At 40.1% G+C, this 20,633-nt stretch overlaps 3 protein-coding genes across 3 annotated transcripts; all 3 read right to left on the bottom strand.

Moving 5' to 3' along the window:
• Window positions 1-3,700: 3,700 nt before the first annotated feature.
• On the bottom strand, window positions 3,701-4,716 carry LOC138881762 (uncharacterized). The gene is made up of 2 exons (XM_070162020.1): window positions 4,180-4,716; window positions 3,701-4,084 (listed from the first exon to the last, which is right to left on the bottom strand). The coding sequence occupies exons 1-2, from the start codon at window positions 4,714-4,716 to the stop codon at window positions 3,701-3,703; spliced, it is 921 nt and encodes a 306-aa protein (XP_070018121.1).
• A 4,317-nt stretch (window positions 4,717-9,033) lies between these two features.
• LOC138881761 (uncharacterized) lies at window positions 9,034-10,581 on the bottom strand. The gene is made up of 3 exons (XM_070162019.1): window positions 10,310-10,581; window positions 10,058-10,195; window positions 9,034-9,055 (listed from the first exon to the last, which is right to left on the bottom strand). The coding sequence occupies exons 1-3, from the start codon at window positions 10,579-10,581 to the stop codon at window positions 9,034-9,036; spliced, it is 432 nt and encodes a 143-aa protein (XP_070018120.1).
• Window positions 10,582-12,572: 1,991 nt separating this feature from the next.
• On the bottom strand, window positions 12,573-13,394 carry LOC104233180 (uncharacterized). The gene has a single exon (XM_009786523.1). The coding sequence runs from the start codon at window positions 13,392-13,394 to the stop codon at window positions 12,573-12,575; it is 822 nt and encodes a 273-aa protein (XP_009784825.1).
• Window positions 13,395-20,633: the final 7,239 nt, after the last annotated feature.

The raw sequence follows: 20,633 nt of genomic DNA, 5'->3' as shown, positions 1-20,633 counted from the left end.
ATAACTGCTATTTTTCTTCAATTTTTGTGCTTGAATCTGCTACGGAGTTGATTCTCCTACATTTTTGTTGATCACCACGGATTTGACGTATTCCCCATTGTGAAGGGAATTTAATAACTTGATGTAGGGTAGATGGCACAACATCCATTTCGTGAATCATGGTATACCTAAAATCATATGTAACGACCCCACCAGTCGTTTTGAATAATACAATCCTGTTTCCCCCATTTAATACTAAATTCCTGATTTATAGTTATTATATGACTTTTCGGGGTAATTGGTTAGGGTCCGGTGAGGTTTTTGAAATGAAGACACTTCGTCTCCAAGAAGAAAGGTTAAGTTGAATAATTTGACCGGAAGGTGAAAACTGTGGAAATGGCCCCGAAATAGATTTTTGATGATTCCAATAGCTCCGTATGGTGATTTTGGGCTTAGGAGTGTGTCCGAATATTTGTTTCGAGGTCCGTAGCTAAATTAGGCTTGAAATGGCAAAAATGAGAAATTTAAATTTGGAAGTTTGACCGGGGAGTTGACTTTTTGATATCGGGGTCGGAATCTAGTTCTGAAAATTTTCCTAGCTCCATTATGTCATTTATGACTTGTGTGCAAAATTTGATGTTAATCGGACTTGATTTGATAGGTTTTGGCATCGAATATACAAGTTGAAAGTTCTTAGTTTCATTAAGCATGAATTGGGGTGTGATTCAGGGTATTAGCGTTGTTTGATGTGATTTGAAGTTTCGACCAAGTCTGTACCATATTTTAGGACTTAATGGTATATTTGGTTGGGGTCCCGGGGGACTCGAGTGTGTTTCGGGTGAAATTCAGATCATTTTGGGCTACTTTGGATGCTGAATTTCTGATATCTGGTGTTGTTCTTCGTGTTCGCGTGGAGCCTCTCACGTTCACGAAGAAGAATTTGGCCTCTGGAAGTTTGTTCTTCGCTTTCGCGAAGAAGGAAATATCGGTTGCACAGGTCTGACTTCGGAGGCTCATATCTCACTATATATAAGGAATTTGGAGATGATATAAACATAAAAGTTGTAGTCCTTTGTGTCTAATTTTCAAAAATATAAATTAATTGGCATTTTGATTTGTGTACAAAGAGTTATGGTAGTTATACTACAGGCTGTCCGGGGAGAGTTTGAAAATCTCTGTTGCACAGGGCTGATTTTGGAAGCTTATATCTCGCAATATATAATGATTCAGTAAATGATCAACCTATGCAATTATAGCCCTTGGTGTCTAGTTTTCAGAACATTAAACCATTTGTTTGTTGGTTTTCTGTGCAAAACGCTATGACAATTATACTAAAGGCTGTCTAGAATGAGTTTGGATATCGCTGATGAGGAATTTGCTAATCGCGAACACGAGGGAAGGGTCGCGAACGCGAAGAACAAACTCCTGGGCAACAGAATAAAGTCCAAATTCGTTCCATTCTTCCATTTTTGGACCAAGGAAGCTCGGGTGGGGCGATTTTTTAGGGAAACAACAGGGTAAGTGTTCTTAACACAATTTTTGATAGATTACTCAAATCCAACGTTGTTTTTAACATTTAATTGGTGATTTCAAGTTGGAAAAGTTTGAAAACCCTCTTGGATAGATTTGAGGATTTGAGGGCCGAAATGTTATTGGAATTTAGTAATTTTGGTATGGTTAGACTCGTGGTTGAATGTGTTGTCGGATTTTGTGAGTTTCGTCGGATTTCGAGACGTGGGCCCTACGGGCGATTTTGAGTTAAATTTCAGATTTTGTTGGAAAATTAGTAATTTCATATGGAATTAATTCATATAGTTAGTATTGAATGAATTGAATTAACTGTGGCTAGATTCGGGTCGATTGGAGACCGATTCTAGGGGCAAAGGCATTTCGGAGTAGGATTTTGCTCGGATTGAGGTGAGTAACGATTGTAAATGTTGCCCTGAGGGTATGAAACTCACATCGTTGTGCTATATTGAGGTGACGCACACGCTAGATGACGAACGTGGGATCAAGCACTGCTGGGGATTGTGACTTAGTCCATCCCAAATGATTGTTTTACCGCGTATTTGACTGAAAATTATTTGCTATCATCATGTTTTGGGCTGAATGCCATATTTGGGCCTCTTGCCAACTATTTGAACCCTTAGGGGACTTTTCATGATATTTCCTCATTGTTTTGACTTTATACTTGAACTCAGTCATGCTATATTCTAGTGTTTTTATAACTCAGCCATGTTTACTCTATTTTAACACATTAAATGATATTTTGGGCTGAGCATCATGTTTTATTGTTGCCCTAGTGGCTTATGAGATTCTGAATGAATAAGGTTGATGGCCTATATTGTGAGGATACTTTTGGGTCGGGCTGCACGCTGCAGCAGTGATACACTGATTATGATTATGAGGCCGAGGGCCTGAGATTGTATGCCACGAGGTGGCTTGTTGATATGAGCCCGAGAGCCTATGTGATAATGCCACGAGATGGCTTGATATTGTGCTTGGGCCATAAGGGGCCCCACCAGGAGTCTGCACACCCCCAGTGAGCGCGGGTACCCATTGTGATATGAGATATAGCCCGAGGGGTGGTTTCTGTTGACATTGTGCCCGATGGGGGAATTCTTATGTGTTTATCTGTTCTAGCTACTTTGTATTTAATTGCTTAACTGTTAAAAAGGCATTTCTAAAGAAGCTTAAACTGAACTAAAGTGACTTTACATATTTTCACTGTTTTATTGTTTTTACTGGCTTTTACTGCTTCTTTATAGCCTGTTGACGTGCCTTTACATGAATTCTTATCGCTCAGTCTTCATTTATTATTATTACTTACTGAGTCATAGAACTCTCATTACTTCCTGCACCTTGTGTACAGATTCAGGTATTTCTGAATCCGGTAGCGGGTATTGGTTGATCAGAGGCAGAGTCATCAAAGTTTAGCAAGGTAGCTGCCCGACGTTCCCAGCACTGCTTTTCTCCCTCTTGATTTCATTAGATCATATTCAATACATTTTCAGACTTTCCGTTGTATTTAGACCTTAGTAGATGCTCGTGACTTATGACACCCCGATGTCGGGCTCTATCTATTTCCGCACTTGTTATATTTCGCTAGATTTATACTTGTTGGGGATTTATTCTTATAAATGACTTAACTTGACTTATTAAATTATTAAAAATGAATTTGGGAATTTTGTCAGCTGTCCTTGTCTTCACGAGAGGCGCCATCATGACCAGGTCCGGTTTGGGGTCGTGACATCATATTATTAGCTATATCCATCTCTACCACCTGAAATTTTGTATCTTTGACAACTCCCTCTACGAATGTTGTGAGTATTACCTCCCCTTTTCTTATGACGCTTGAATTGTCATAACCAGATAAAGTATGTGCCTTGGGTACCAGCTTATCTTTGGCTTGCATTTCGTTCAATACTCTTAGCAAAATGATGTTCACGGAGCTACCTGGATCAATCAAAACTCGTTTCACATTAGTGTCATGTACAAGTAGAGATATTACCAGTGCATCGTTGTGTGGAGTTAGTACGCCATTTGCATCTGCATCGTCGAATGTAATACTTTCTTCTTCTAAAACATGTCGAACCCGCTTCCCGTGTGTGACTGTAACCTTTGAAACTTTCTTGGCTGTTGTATACGTCACGCCATTAATTTCTTCTCCTCTGCTTATAACATTAACGGTCATTTTTGGTGAATGAGGTTTAGGGGGATCCTACATGTTCTTCATATATGTTTGCTTATCTTTTTCACTAAACAATTCGGTAAGATATCCTTGCTTTAACAAATGGTCAACTTCACCTTGCAGCAATCTACAATCTGCCGTTTTGCGACCATGATCATTATGAAACTCGCACCAGAAATCAGGATTTTGCCTATTCACATTTGATCTCATTTCCTTTGGCCACCGCACCTTATCACCCATGCTTCTTAATATTGCTACTAATTCTGATGTGCTAATATTGAAATTGTAATCACCAAATTTTGCCTTCGTGCCTCTATCATCATCTCGCGTCTCTCGTGTGTTCCGCTCTTTTACAAACCTTGATGATGAGCCTAACTCCCTATCTCTCGATCTATGATCGTACCTTGAGTTATCCTGCTTTGAACGCGAGTCTCTTCCTGATGGTCCCATGTAGGGCTCGTATCTATTTTTGTTGGACCTTTTTCAGTTTCAGCACGACTCGAACTTACCATCTCCTCCTTTTGAGATCGAGAGATGGTATCTTCTTCTATCCTCAACTTTGTGTTGTATCTGTTGTATACATCATTCCAAGTTGTTGCTGGAAATTCACGTAGACTTTCCTTGAGTCGTCTCGTGGCTTTTGAACTTTTCTCATTTAAATTACTGGCAAAAGCCATAGCTGCCCAGTTATCAGGTACACGCGACAACGTCATCCTTTCACGTTGGAATCTATCTACGAATTCTCTGAGCAACTCCGAATCTCCTTGCTTTATTTTGAAAATATCCTCCATTCTTTTTTCGAATTTTTGAGCTCCTGAGTGTTCTTTGATAAATGAATCTACAAGCTCAGCAAAAGAATTTATAGAATTTTCGGGTAAAAGAGAACACCATGTTAATGCTCCCTTAGTGAGTGTTTCATCGAATTTTTTGGCATATACTAATTCAATTTCTTGTTTGGTGAAATCGTTGCCCTTTACTCCAGATGTGAATGCAGTCACGTGGTCTCGTGGATCAGAGGTTGCATCGTATTTTAGAATATCAGGCATCTTGAATTTCTTTGGAATTGGTAAAGGAGTAAAACGATTGTTGCGAATATTTATCCATATCTATTCTCTTGATTACATGCAGTACCCCAGGTATTTGCTCTATGCGGTCGCTTTGCTACTTGAGTTGTTTCTGCAAAGTTAATACTAAATTTTGTAAATCAGAATTGACTATGTTACATGGTTCTCCATCACGAGACTTGTTGGGAGTTCCACCACTACCTGAATTAACGAGTCCAGAACATGGGTTTTCCAAAGTGTTGTTATTCGGAGTTGGTGTTGGTGGTGCAACCGGCAACTGACTGGTAAAAGCCTGGAGGGCGTTATTGACTTGTTCAGCATTTAATTTCTTAAGAGCTTTATCGAGGGCTTGTTCATTTGAAACTTTGTCATTTTGATTTGATTTAGATCCGTTTGAATTCCTCTCTCGTGACTGTCGCTGAGAATGTTGTCGCAAAAGAGGTGGGGTTCTGTCATCTACATCGTTCACCTGATGCTGTGAATCTTGAGGAGGTAAATAGTGTTGGTTATTGTCATTGACATTTGACATGATCGTTTTTGATAAAAGAATCGATTTGGAAAGCAGACGATTATCAGAGTTCCGGTAACGGAACAAATTTGTTTAACCAAAAATAAGGATTTCGGTCAAAGCTTATTTTTAGAAAAATGCGGATTACTGATAATAAAGTAGAAATAGGAATAATTGATGTAAACAATGACTGAATAGAAAGCAAAGTAAATCAGTATATTCCAATAGTATTCCGTGTCCTTACAAATGTTCAGTCCTCACCTTTTATAGCTATTTCTAAGTAATACATTTTCCTCCTTTCATAATGGAGTCATTATGGACAATTAATAGCATTTAATGTAACGTTTTAATTGGTAATCATAATAGATTCAATACAGATTCCATAATATTTTCCGTAATTAATGCCTATTAATTATCAATAATACGTATCTATACCCCTTTTGCTACCTATGTTCATTCTTCTAATGCAACTTCTGAATATCAAGAGGTTCGAGCACCTATCCTTTCTGATTTTCTTGGATCTCTGCATGTGTCTGCTGAAGCTCGTGCCTCTTCAACTATTCTTTGCCAACTGTCATTCTTTTATCAGTTCATGTGTCATGACATGTCACCTAATAATTAATTCTATACATGAACTTAATTTTTCCCAATACATAAATATTAGCTAACTTGCATGATTATCATCTATTATCAACACCCCACACTTAAACCTTTGCTCGTCCTCGAGCAATCAAACCATACTCTACAACGGCCTAACTTCACTGAATGACTCTCCTACACGTCACACCAAGAACATATCACAAGAATTGAGCCCAGTAGTGTAACATCTTCGCCTCAAGAGCTGACTCTCCCATGCCACGCAATATTCCTAACTTTACTCACTTACTCTAACGCAAAGTTTAAGACTCGCCTTTCCTTTATGAATCAAGTATCCTTTCATAACAAATGAGAGTGGTTCCACACACAATAACAGTTAAGAACAATTAGGAACTCAAGATAGAAAGAATTCACTCACTCTTAAAAAGAACATTCATATGCCACAAAATATGCACCATAGGCTTGCCCGTAGTGTACTAATCCACTAATCGAGCTCATTCAGTCTAGGATCAATTAGGACGTCATTTGGTTGTAATGTAGGTTGTGGAACGGGTAGAAAATATTTAGGTATAAGAGTCACTACACCTCTCTAGGCACTTTAATACATACACTTTAACCTTTAAAACCCCACACTTATGTCAAACCGTGACTGCACCTACATATCATTATATATTAACCCTATTCTTCTTTAAGCACAATTACATCAAGAGCCACCACTTATCAAGGAATAGTTTTTTTACAACAATACAACTATTATTTTTCTTTTCTCTTTTTTTTTTCAATTCAAGTGGCTCTTACTTGTTCAAAATGGTGCACCTTTCTCCTTATTTCATTAGTTCCACTAAAAAGCCAAACCAACCACCCAACACTTTAACTTTTACAAAGTCCATAACAATTCAAGTGCTCATGATAGGTAAAAGGTTCAAATAGATGATTAATTCAAACAATGGGTAATGCTTGTTATGGGGTTGCCAAAGAAACATGATTACAGGCTCAGAAGGGTTAACTACGATACATAACAATTAGGCGGGTAAATATATATATATATATATATATATATATGGATTTACAAAGAAACGCTTATATATCATTTCCAAGACTGAACAAACTACTATTTCGTTTTGAAAACATACGAGGCAAGTTCTAGGCATCCAATGCAGTGGACAGAATACAACAATCCTCACACACACATGGCACATGACTCGCTCCAGATTGGATCATCCAAACGCTCTAGTCAGAGTACTTAAGCCAAATTAAGAACATACAATTTAAGGCACTCTAATAAGAATCAACAACTGAGCCTAAGCGTCACACTAAAGTATCTACTGTATTCAAGGCATAATGACGTTAACGGATCCTCCTTCCATATCAGCCCTTAGCCCACAAGTACCTAATTAAAAATAATAAAAACTAACTAACCCGGTTCAAACAAAAACCCTTGGAAAAGAATCACGGTCAAAATAAAAATTAAGGGGTAATTGATATACTACCTACAAAAGAAAATCTTTTTTTAATCAACTTAGACTCTCAAGAAACCCGTCGAGTGATATCCGTCGTCAGGATAAGTCGAAAATATGAAATTTTCACACATTTAGACTACTAAAAAAAAACAAAATCAAACTAACCAAAGAATACAATCAAACTAGGGTCAAACTACATTCCTATATATACACAACATACCAACGAAGTAACCCCCATCCCACACTTAAAAAGATGTCATGTCCTCATGTCATAAATACAAAGTAATGTGAGGCAAAGGAAATTCCCTGGAAGATCAGTCTTGATTAGACATAGTATCGAGGTCTAAGTGACACGCCCTCCCCAGCGCACGCAACCAACCCATGATTTTCTTCTCTAATTTAGCATTTTGGATGGGCAAAGCATCAACTCTAGTCCCCAAGTCTGTGACAGTAGTACGTAGCCCTACCATTTCCTACTCTAAGGTTGCCAACCGTGTAACCCGACCAACCCTGGATGGCCCTTCGGCTTTCGCAACATGCTCATGGGAGGGCGACTCAGCCCCTACTTCATCCTGCTCATCATCTCCCTTCTCGGATGCCTCAGAATCATCACTATCAGTTGAACTGGCTGCCACTGTCTCTTTACCAATGGTCATTCTGGAAGTGCGGAACATTGTTTCTTTCGTTACTTTTCCATCTACATTGGGTTCTCTGACACCCCTATAGCCCGACACAATCTAGTGACCAGAGATGGGAAGAAGAACACATACCTCCTCAGTGTTGAACGGATGAACATCTCTGAGTGAATAACCTTGGCCACATCACAATTGTGTCCATTCACGAAGCACCAAATCAAAGCAGCTCGTGGTCCATTGACTTCAGTGGTGTTGTGGGATGGCAGCAATCGACTATTGATGATGTACAACCAACACTTACCTTCAAAGGTGAGTGAGGCGGAGTGTAACTTTGATCCCTGAACAACCCACACTACCTCATTGTCTGGTTTACAGATAGTTTGGAAAAATAATTGCCAATTTGTGGGTTCTCTCTTGTATGTATCATAGTAATCCACGTCCCCAATAAATGCAGGCAAGCGATACACTCTCTTGATAGCTCCAATCAAGGCATTCACTGTGTTTTGTCGCACAATGCAAACATGATCCTCATGTTCAGAACAATTGGTGTAGAATTCCCTAACAAGCAACAAGTTGCCTTCCTCCAGCTCCTCGAAGAAGATGTCGAGCCTGCGCCTAGGCAGTTCCCTATGCATATTGGGGCATTCCGCCTGGAGGGAACTCTTTCAACTCTATATTTTGGTATCGGCTTTCTAATACCCTTTTTACATAAACGGTCTTGGGAAGCTCTGGAGACAAACCGGGTGCTATCAAACTGCCTTGAACTGGCTGATGCCCGTGCCCGGGACGAACTGCCAATAGTGCGTCTCTTCTTTGAAGATCTCATTATACCTATACAACAATCACTATTATCAAGAATCAGCAGAATTGGTGACCCAAGAGCGGTTACTCAGACTTTACGCGCCCCCTGGTCATAATTTATACTAGAAAGTTCATTGGGGCAATTCAACAAGCACCTCATGTGCATATGCCCCCTAATGTACCAAATGACCCAATTAAACCCTCATTCCTCACAATCAACAACTTTATTCCAACCCAACCAACCTAATGTCATCACATATCAACAATTATACCAACAAATATACATATATAAGAGTATCTAGATTTCTACTTTCTTACACCTACAATAGAAGAGACAGGAATGAAAAGAAAAGAAAAAAATCGAAAAGAATAAAACAAAAGAAACTAAAAGAAGAGAGTAGAATCATGTACTTACTAGAGAACCTTGTGATGCTCGGATATGGAAGAATGGGTGAGTAGAGAGGAGGGATAAGAGAAGGGGATTTGGTGAAGAAGGGGGAGTTATGCATTAGAAATTGGGGAAGAGAGAGGGTTTTGTTTTGTTTTGTGTTATTGTTTATGGGTAAGGGGAGGGGGTAAAAGAAAAGGGGGATTCGTTGGGGTGGGGGTTTTAATTAAAGAAGAAAAGGGGGAAGAAAATAAAAAAAACTAAATTTTTGATACCTGACGTCGCCAGGTCCGCGGCCGGATCCGCGGCCACGGACAGAACGTTTGCAAAATCTACGGTTGATCTGCGATCAGATCCGTGGCCGCAGATTAGGCGTCTAGTTTTTTATTTTTCTTTTTTTTATGTTTATACCTACCTCTGTGATACTTACGTAACCCCGACGGATACTACAAATCAATGGGTTTCCTTCCATGAAGAGTCTGATTTAACGTCGCGGCACGACGCAGATGCGCGTATTTAAAGTACGCTCAACTGTGGAGGCTCGATCAAATGGGTCACTGACACTTCCTTTGCTTCCTTCATGCCCACATAATGTTTCAACCTATGCCCATTGACTTTAAACGTGCTAGAGTCATTACTCACAGCAATTTCTACAGCACCTGTAGGGTGAATTTCAACCACACGGAAAGGCCCTGACCATCGTGACTTCAATTTGCCCAGAAACAACCTCAGACGTGAGTTGTATAGCAATATCGTATCTCCAGGTTTAAAATTCCGCACAATAATATTTCTATCATGTATCATCTTCATTCTCTCCTTGTATAATCTTGTGCTCTCAAAAGCGTGATATCTAAGCTCATCAAGTTTGTGCAACTCCGTCACTCTACTTGTTCATGCAGCTTCACTATCAAGATTCAACTGTCTCAATACCTACCAAGCTCTATGCTCCAACTCTACTGGTAAATGGCATGCCTTCCCAAATACCAACTTGTATGGAGACATGCCAATTGGAGTTTTGAAAGCGGTTCGATATGCCCAAAGTGCATCATCTAACTTCCTTGCCCAATCTGTTCTAGTTGCATTCACAGTTTTAGTCAGCACACTCTTTATTTCTCTATTCGAGACTTCCACTTGCCCGCTTATTTATGGATGATATAGGGTGGCCACCTTGTGGCATACATCATACTTCTCCAACAACTTTATAAAGGATCGATTATGAAAGTGAGTGCCTCCGTCACTGATTATTGCCCTTGTGGTGCCAAATCGGGTGAATATGTTCTTTCTCAAAAAACCAATTACCCCCTTTGCATCATTTGTAGGGAGTGCTTCAGCTTCTACCCATTTGGACATGTACTTCATAGCGACGAGTATGTACTTGTTGCCATATAAGCTGACGAAAGGCCCCATGAAGGTGATCCCCTCTACATCAAACACTTCAACCTCCTGAATTGGGTTCATGGGAATTTCATGTCTGCGAGAAATGTTTCTAGTTCATTGGCATTCGTCACAGCCCTTTATCCATAGATGTGCATCTTTGAACAATGTTAGCCAGTAGAACCCCGACTCCAAGACTTTCGCAGTTGTCCTTACTCCTCCGAAGTGCCCACCATATGGTGATGCATGACAAGCCTACAAAATAGAAGACTGGTCTATCTCGGGGATACATCTCTGAATCATATTATCAACACAAATCCTGAATAGATAAGGCTTGTCCCAATAATACATGTGACAATCATAAAAGAACTTTTTCTTTTGAGCAGACGAAAAGTCGTAAGGAACAATACTGCTCGCCAAGTAATTTGCAATGTCTGCATACCATGGCGCTTCCTCGAGACTCGTGGCTAGTAGTTGTTCATCTGGAAAAGTTTCCAGAATCTCTTCTACCTCAACTTTCTTTTCAGCTCCTTCTAGCCTGGATAAATGGTCAGCTACTTGGTTCTCTGTTCCCTTTCGGTCACAAATCTCCAAATCAAATTCTTGCAGCAGTAGCAGCCATCGAATCAGGTGCGGTTTTGTCTCCTTCTTCTTAATTAAGTACTTGAGAGCGACATGGTCAGTATAAACAATTACTTTTAAGCCTATTAGGTAAGACCTGAACTTGTCAAATGCGAACACCACTGCCAACATCTCCTTCTCAGTCACAATGTAATTTACCTGGGCTCCACTCAACGTTCTACTTGCATAGTATATTGGATGCATGATTTTATCTTTTCGCTGCCCAAGAACTGCTCCCACAGCATAGTCACTAGCATCACATATCAGCTCAAACGGTTGCTTCCAGTTGGGGGCAACTATGATAGGTGATATTACCAATCTCTTTTTTAATTCCTCAAAAGCTACCCTGGAGTCATCATAAAACACAAAAAGGTGATTATTTTCAAGCAATTTACATAAGGGGTTAGCAATTTTGAAATTATTTTTTATAAATCTCCTATAGAAACTAGCGTGCCCAAGAAAACTTTTGATTGCTTTGATGGAGGTGGGTGATGGAAGCTTTTCTATCACATCAACCTTTGCACGATCCACCTCAATACCTTTACTTGACACTAAGTGCCCCAAGACTATACCATCATGTACCATGAAATGGCACTTTTTCCAGTTGAGTACCAGATTAGTCTCGATACACCTCTTCAAAACTTTTCTCAAGTTCACAAGGCAATCATCGAATGAGTTCACCACCACTGAGAAGTCATCCATGAAAACCACTATTATCTCATCTACCATATCTATAAAGATGGCCATCATGCACCTTTGGAATGTGGCGGGTGCGTTGCATAGGCCAAACGCCATTCTCCGAAAAGTATAAATTCCATAAGGGCAGGTGAATGACATTTTTTCTCTATCCTCCAGGGCAATAGAAATCTGATTATACCCCAAGTACCCATCCAGAAAGCAAAAATGAGACCTCCATGTCAATCTATCTTTCATCTGATCAATGAATGGCAGTGGGAAGTGGTCCTTCCAAGTGGCCAAGTTCAACTTCCTGTAATTTATACTGATTCGCCAACCTATGACTGTTCGTGTAGAGATCAACTTGTTCTTTTCATTTTTCACTACCATCATTCCTCCCTTTTTTGGTACATATTGCACTGGGCTAATCCACTTGCTGTTAGAGATGGGGAATATGATTCTCGCATATAACCATTTAATCACTTACTTTTTCACCACTTCTTTCTTGTTGGGGTTCAGCCTTCTTTGATATTCTCTGGAAGGTTTGTGCCCATCTTCCAGTAGAATCTTATGCATACAGAAGGCCGGGATGATCCCCTTAATGTCTGCAATGGTCCACCCAATTACAGTCTTGCATTCAGTTAGTACCTGCAAATGTTATTGTGCTTGCACATCTAACAAACTAGCTGAGATAATAACAGGTAAAGTTGAGTCAGGTCCTAAGAATGCATACCTGAGATGGGATGGAAGTGGCTTCAATTACAACTTTTGTGGCTCTTCTATTGACGACTTAGATAGAGGAGTTTCCTTTCCTCTAAGTGCAAAGCCTCAAATTCAAGCTCCCTTTTCCAAAAACCTTGGCCTTCAAGAGCAAGTACCCACTCTGCCAAGTCTTCACCATTAGCTTCGTCTAAGTTCATAAGACAAGCTGCTAGAGGGTCTTTAATGTTCAAAGCTTCATATTCCTCCTCCGGGACTACATTCACCGCATTTATTAGAGAGCAATTAGAAAATTCATTCGGTCTCCGCATAGATTTCTGAACGTTGAATGTTATCTCTTTATCATTTAATCTCATCTTGAGCTCTCTAGTTTCACAATCAATTAAGACTCTCCCAGTGGCCAAGAATGGTCTTCCCAAAATTATGGGAATTTCCTCGTCAACCCGACAGTCAAGGATGACAAAATCTGCTGGGAATACAAACTTTCCAACCTGCACCAATACATCATCCAAAATCCCAAAGGGCCTCTTCACTGTTCGGTCAGCCAGCTGTAGTAGCATAGACGTGGGTCTAGCTCTTCCAATTCCTAGCCTTTTGTAGATAGCTAGGGGCATAAGGTTTATGCTTGCTCCCAAATCACATAGTGCCTTAGAAAATGCAAAGTTGCCTATTGTGCACGGGATTGTGAAACTCCATGGGTCAGACAACTTCTCAGATATGGGTCTCATCACAACAGTACTGCAGGTCTGAGTCAGTATAACCGTGGCCAAGTCTTGAAAATCGAACTTGCAGGACATCAAGTCCTTCATTATCTTTGCATAGCCAGGCATCTCCTTTAAAGTATCAATCAATGGAATGTTTACCTGAATTTTCTTCAACATCTCCAAGAAATTCTTGTACCGCTCATCTTTCTAATACTTGGCCAATCTCTGTGGGAATGGTGCTGGAGGTCGCTTCTTCCTTGTGATTTGGTTTATTCTTGTTCAGGCACTACTTCTACTGTCGGTTCCGATGCAGCCTAAGTCTCTTTCACAAACTCTTCTTCTTTGTTGGTGTTCTCTTGTGCATTCTGCACCGTCATCTCAGTTAACTCTGCTGAATCATCTATCTCAATGGGTACTGGCACCAGTGTCTTAGTCGGTCTGCTTTCGCAAGTAATTTCTTGCTCCAGATCTAAGTCTCTACCATTTCGGAGACTCACTGCCATCAGCTGCTTCGGGACCTGCTCTTTTGTATTGATTTGGGTGTCTGCAAGTAATGTCCCATGAGGACAATTATTTAGGGCCATGGAAATCTGTCCTGATTGGATCTCAATATTCTTTATTGCTGACTCATGTGAGTCTACTCTGTCAGCTAATTTTCTAGGGGACCCAATCACTTGTTGCATCATTCCCTCAAGTTTAGCAAACCCATCTTCCTGACTCACAATCTGTTGTTGTGGAGGTTGTTGATAAGCCTTCTTCTGATTTAGCTGGTTGTACCCTTGTTGCCTTTGGTAAGGCACCATTTTTCTCTGTGGTCACATAGCCCCATGGCTATTGTTGTTATTGTACTGCTGCTGAGCTGGTCTATATTGTTGATTCTGCTGACCCAAATTCTAACCACTTGGTCTCAGTCCCCCGTAGTTGGCCACATAATTCATGTTCTCCTGATATTGTTGATTATCACCTTCAGCACTCCATGAGCAGACAAATGGTTGATTAATGCATGATGTACATAGACCCCAATTAGTTGCATCAACTATGTGTGCATGCTGCTTCTGGCCTGATTCTTCAACCTTTTTGGTAAGGATGCTCATTTGTGTCAGTAGAGTGTCCATATTTTCAGCTAAGGAATTAGCCAGGTTTAGACCCACAGAGTGAACCACAGGAGTGATTGGTGTGTTTCTTGTTATCCATCCTAAGTTTTGTGTCATCTTGTCAAGTAGGATCTTGCTCTCTCTGAATAATTTGCTAAAAAATGCTCCACCTACTGAAGCATCAACATTGGCTTTCAAACTATCTGGCAAACTCATGTAAAATCTCTGCCCCAACTTTTGCTCCGGAATACCATGATGTGGACACATAACTAGCAGACCCTTGAATCTCTCCCACGTTTCGTGTAGCGTCTCAGTTGGTTTCTATCTGAAGATCAATATCTCATCAATTTGCTGAGCAGTCTTGTTGGGTGGATGAAATTTTCTCAAATATTGCTTGACTAATTCCTCCCAAGTAGTGATGGAGTTGATGGGGAGTGAATTAAGCCAAGTCTGAGCTGCTCATATCACTGAGAATGGATACAACGACAAATGTATTGCTTCCGGTGTCATGTTGTGCTGCCTCTGTATGGCACAGATTGACAGAAAAATCTTTAGATGCTGCTGAGGATCTTCAACATATGACCCAGAGAATAGTCCCTTATTTTGCAATAGATATAGCATGTTATTTGTGATCTGGAATGAATATTCTTGTATCTGATGGACTACAATGGTAGTTTCTAAGTTGTCAGCGGTGGGTTATGCCCAATCATATAGTGCTGCTTCTTGCACAAGAGGTTCCACACCCTGATCATTTGGGTCATTCACGTTGTTTCTGTTGTTTAGATTATCATCTTCCATGTCTGGCTCAATGTTTTCGGATGAGTTCTATTGTTGTTTGCCTTTTCTATTTGCACGATTCAATGCCTTGAAAACTTTCTCAGTATCTGATAATGCTTCGAGCAATTCACCAGTTCTTGAGGAATTTCTAGGCATGCACCTGTAACAACCACGACTACAAATGTTAGAATTTCAATGGTCAATTTAAATTGAAGAAAATTGACTACACTAAGAATTTTTGCACTTCTTTTTAACTGCAATCAATAACACCATTAATTCCCTGGCAACGGCGCCAAAATTTGATAACGCCCAAATATACCTTATAAGAAGAACAAAGTGGTCGCTACAAATATATTTCGTTTAACAAGTCCGGAGTCGAATCCTACAGGGAATTAACCTATCAATCGCAGCTATTGAACTCACAGAAATTCATGTATTCAATCTTCAGAGATATTTGAGTAATAAATTGGGTGTTTATTAACTAAATATTATGTAATAAAATTTCAATAATTAAGAACTAGCTATAAACGGTTTGTAAGCAAGAATGAGAATGGTCTAAGGTTCTAATTTCCCCTCTTGTCGGAATCCTTTCCGCTGTGTTTGCTATAATTTGCCTAAGTCTTCTCTATTGATAATGAGTACTCTGACTATCGTAACTCTCTCCCGAGTAATTACAACAATATACTAGACATATTTTCCCAAATTATGCTAGTTGGCCTTAGTTACAGCTCACTTAGATTGCACCCAATATTTCGTTATCCCTAATCTCACCTTTAAACCCTTCGTATTGATCCCTCGTATACATGAGGAGTGGTGTTATTCAACAACTACCTAAATATGCACACTCTCCCGAGTAATGCATACTAAATAGGCACAGTCGATTGAGGTCCCTTCAATCAATAGCAATCACAATATAGTTGAACAAACAGAGAAAATATTAGGGCAAATCTATATTAACATAACGCGAAATTCATCCTCCAAGAGGTTCCATCAAAACCCTAGATTAGGAGTTTAGCTACGCATAATTGTTTTCACAATCATAACAATATAGTTCATCTTCAATGATAAAAACAAGAAGAAGAAAAGTAAAAACTCTATGCCGAATCTTCCGCCTTGCTTTTTGCCTGTTCTTGCCTTCAAAATCACTTCAAAAACCTCGATATCCTCTTTTTTGGGTGAGTTGGGCTTCTTATAGGTCAAGGAGAGTCATCCTGGAAATTACACAATTGACTTTGCATTATTTGGCTCCGAACACCCCGTCCGCCACCACGGATAGACCCCGGATTTGGCACAACTTCTGTCCGCGGCCGCGAACTTGGGCGCGGATTTGGTCCTTGCTCTTTTTTCTCCTTTTCGATCGTGTTATCCTCCGATTGGCCTTCCATGCTCCATATTCACTCCAAAACACTCTTTTAGCTTCCTCCTAGCTCGGAACGGCTCCTGCAATGCATAAAATTCTTAATTAGAACATTTTGTTATCTTTTACATCAAACATTGATAAAATACGGTCAAATTAGAGTGTAAATATTAGCTTCCTTGCATGATTATCATCTATTATCAATATCCTTAACAAAAATTAAAAAAAGTGAAATAAATGAAGAAGTATCTCACGTCTAGTCCAGAAATGCAGCTAGATTTTGGATAGAGCTCACACATTTCCACTTTTGTCAAATTTATAATTTTGAAGACTGACGTTCGCTTTTAAAAGGAGTAGTTTCGATTTTTTATTTTTTAATAACTAGTCAGAGTACTTACCCTTGGACTTGGGACATTTGAAATGGTTTATATTAATATTATTGAAAGGCCAATCATATGCAAAATTTATAGTATTATTTTCTATCAATGGGTGCCTTTAGAAATTCGTGGACCTACGATATTTCAAAAATGGTTTTGGTACCAAATTTTCCTAGAATACACATAAAGGAACAGAAATCATAGACATTGACAGTGTACTTTTCTAGATTGACCAAATACCATATTTAAGTTTAAGGTATGTAGAACAAAAAACTTAACAATATCAATGTAATTTAATTGATTATAATAAGTGTATAGGTCGATCTGAACAGAAGAACCTTACTCAAGGGAGGGCGACCAAGAGCCAACTGAGCCGAGGTCACGTATGGGAAGCAATACACTAACGAGTGATTCAGCTATGGTCGAGGTTGAGCACTCCATTCGGCCTGAACGACTAGTTCAATCCTTAGACATCTTTAAAGAAATATTCCACATGATATTCCAAGAACTTAGGTATTGCGGTTAAGGATAGTTGGGTAAAGAAAGTATTTTTGTATAAATATCACAGGGGAGAGTAACTGAAAGGGGGACGGACGAAAAAACTCACACAGAGATATAGACACAATTTAAAGATGAAGAGGGATCTTCATCTCAAGCCCCTCGCTAAGAAGAAAGGAGAAAAGAAGCTTTGATCCTCAATATTCATCAATAATTGAATTATATCAAATGTATGGAGGTCAGCCTTGTTCAAGAACGGTGACCCTTTTACATTTGTATTCATCACTATTATTTAATATTATTGAAATCGTCATGCTTTTTTTACATTATGGGATTCAACCATTATTATAATCGAATTTTATGTTCAGTTACGCTTGTGTATTTTTGTCTTCTATCTCAGATCTAGGATAAATTATCTTTAGCTAGGATTTGCCTCAAATCTTCTTATTTAATTAGTCTAATAAAAAGTTTAACATTTTTTAGTCAAACAATTTGGCGCCGTCTGTGGGATTTTCTAGCCAAAATTTTAGTTTCCTCTAGATCTAAAGTCAGCCAGACTTCCACTTCTCTGTTGTCATAGCCTCACCCTCTCATTACAAACACCAACTCGATAAATTTGTATGCAAGCTCTTGAAATAGCCAAACCAACCGAGGTCAGATCTTTGCACAAAATCGAAATTATATTTTGATATCATGAAAGCCACGTCTTGATGAAGGGGTGAGTCTGGTATGTCGAGACCGTGAGTTGTCAAAATAGGATTATAGCCACTACGCACTAAGTACGTCCACCAACTTATTGCTATATTAACGTCAGATACCAATCTATACTTTATGCACATTGTCCTCTCTCTCTTAGGAAGGAATGATCTCCTATTGTGTAATTCTTTGAAATACCAAGCTTACCCTGCCAGCGTGTTGGCGGTATGACTTATATTCCTCTTATTTTTGTGCACCTGGGACTGGATGGGACCGGGACTTGAACCCGAGATCCCAACGGGCGAAATAAGTCATCAGTCCACAAGATGCCCAGATTCGACTAACGGCGAAGCTAAGCATGTGACCGGGATCCAATCTGAAGCCAGCATTTGAGTACGGGTCAAACAAGTCTTACTACAGCGCCCCTCTCCACTCGTCAACCAATCAAGTCGAGGTAACAAACAATTTAGTTTAGGTAAAACTAGCTATTTTTCTTTGAGTGGGATAGGAACAGAAAAATTCTCCCAAATACACGAACAGAGAACAAAAGCCATATCATCCTGCAGGAAATGGACGAGTGAAACCACCTCTCCAACAAATTGGTACTTAACGCCATAAAGGGAAAAGTCTGAATAGATTGGGACTGAGTCACCAGCTCGGAGAACATACGAATCTCTCTAGTATGAAGAAAGAACACAAGTGCGTGAAACTCATCCACGCGCTCGCCAAAGCAACTATGCGATGACACAACTAGCTAAAATTTGATCTCGCCCATACGTGATCCCGGCTTAAGCGAGACATTCATCGCGCAGTTTATCAACTACCTTTCCAGGCGGAGCTACGATGGAACTAGATTGACTGGGACTCCTCGAATGTATATACGGACCGTACAATAACATGTAGCCTTCTCCACTAAATGAGTAAGCAAAACAGCATACAGAATTCTTATGTAACTCCACCAAATCTACACGTCATGCTAACACAAGAAAAATAGCCGACCTGACTCAAATATATTAAAGAGTCAAAAATTGACTTCGCTCGAATTTACAGGTCAAGATTCGACCTCCCTCGAATTTACGAGTTAAAATTCAACCTCGCTCGAATTTACAAGTCAAAATTGACTTCACTCAAATTGTCAAAGTCAAATGTCGAGCTTGCTCGAATTAACAAGTCAAAACTAACTTCGCTTAAGTTGGTAAGTCAAAATTCGACTTCGCTCAAGTTGGCAAGTCAAAATTTGACCTCGCTCGAATTTACAAGTCGAAATTCGACCTTGCTCGAATTATCAAGTCAAAATTCGACTCCGCTCGAATGGACGAGTCAAAATTCGACCTCGCTCGAATTAACATGCCAAATTTGATCTCGCTTGAGTTAACAAGTCAAGTTCAACCTCGCCCAAATTAGCATGTCAAATTCGACCCACTCGAATCAACTACTAAAAGTCAAGGACTTATTGCGAAAAAATCCAAGAAATTCGAAAAGAAAAGAGAAGGAAAATCCAAAGACATACAATCAAAGACGAACCGATCATTTCATTCAAAGTAAAAAAGATAAGATAGCATCTTACAAAGTGGGGGCCCACCCAACTAACTAAGTACAAAAACACTATGTACAAAAGGATAAATTAAAAGTACAAAGGTTTCACTTAACATCATCCCTATCCACGCCATCGTCTCTCTCTCCGCTTGTTTGGCAACTTCACCTCCACCATCATTCTCTCCATCAGAATGTTCATCATTAAAGGCAAGCCCGTCCTCAACCTCATCGTCTCCATCAGCCTCCGGTGTCGCGAGGTTGTAGCCGAAGGCAAGCTGGGCCTCACGCACTTTGACACGGACTTCTTCAAAAGCGGCTTCCGGAACATTACCCGATACCAACAAGCCCTCATATATATCCCGCTGACCCTTAGCATGGATCCATATCTCATACAAATGGCGAGGAACAGATGTGGTAGGAGTCAAAGCCAACAATCGTGCCATCTCAGCCTCGAGAGCGACAATTTGATCACCTAGGATAGAGACATCTCTTTCAAGCCCACCAATCCGCGCCTCCTCAGAGCGGTCATTTCCCTTTCAGTTGCCCATTCAGACCTGAGAATGCAGATAGAATCTTTCAATGCCCTGGCCCTCACCAAGGCCGCTGCTCGGGCTCCCTCAATCCTGTCCAGCTCGCTGCTTTCCTTTCCAGCTCGATCACTTTCTCCGACAATTCAACACTTAAACCAGCGACTCTGGTGGCAATCTGCTCAAGTCCTCTCGCAAGGCCACCACTTACACCTGAAGATCGACGCACTCAACCGTAAGCCCCTTGCCCACCTCAAGCTCCTCTTCTTTAGCCCTAAGCAGCCCCTTGAGTTTGCTTCATCTACCAATGGACCGCACCAGGTCCTCGTCCTTTCGCTCCAACTCCTCCCTAAGGGACTGAAGATTGCTGCCCTCCATAAGTCGTGCATGCATGTCGCGACACTTGTCACTGTATCGGTAGTACTTTGAAACCATCTTCTAGAAAACGGAAGCTCGTCTCTCCTCACGGCGGAGACTCTCAGTCTCCAAAATGAAAGTCTTAAGAAAGAAAAGAGGACAAAGAAAATTCAGTAAGAGTAGAAGATGTGAAACAA

The sequence above is a fragment of the Nicotiana sylvestris genome, chromosome 11 (genome assembly GCF_000393655.2).
Source record: "Nicotiana sylvestris chromosome 11, ASM39365v2, whole genome shotgun sequence".
Taxonomy (NCBI): domain Eukaryota; kingdom Viridiplantae; phylum Streptophyta; class Magnoliopsida; order Solanales; family Solanaceae; genus Nicotiana; species Nicotiana sylvestris.
The sequence above is the reverse complement of the archived record's forward strand: the minus strand, read 5'-3'. Positions and strand labels throughout refer to the sequence as shown.

Bases quoted from the DNA above. Each gene is read 5' to 3' on its own strand.
- LOC138881762 (XM_070162020.1), bottom strand. From the start codon at position 4,716: ATGCCTGATATTCTAAAATACGATGCAACCTCTGATCCACGAGACCAC. The intron at 4,085-4,179 runs GTAAGTTCGAGT...CGTTCAAAGCAG, and splicing joins GATCTCAAAAGGAGGAGATG to GATAACTCAAGGTACGATCA.
- LOC138881761 (XM_070162019.1), bottom strand. From the start codon at position 10,581: ATGAACCCAATTCAGGAGGTTGAAGTGTTTGATGTAGAGGGGATCACC. The intron at 10,196-10,309 runs GTATGATGTATG...GAATGCAACTAG, and splicing joins TTTATAAAGTTGTTGGAGAA to AACAGATTGGGCAAGGAAGT. The intron at 9,056-10,057 runs GTAGGTATTGAG...CTTCTATTGTAG, and splicing joins GAGTTGGAGCATAGAGCTTG to GTGTAAGAAAGTAGAAATCT.
- LOC104233180 (XM_009786523.1), bottom strand. From the start codon at position 13,394: ATGTTGAAGAAAATTCAGGTAAACATTCCATTGATTGATACTTTAAAG.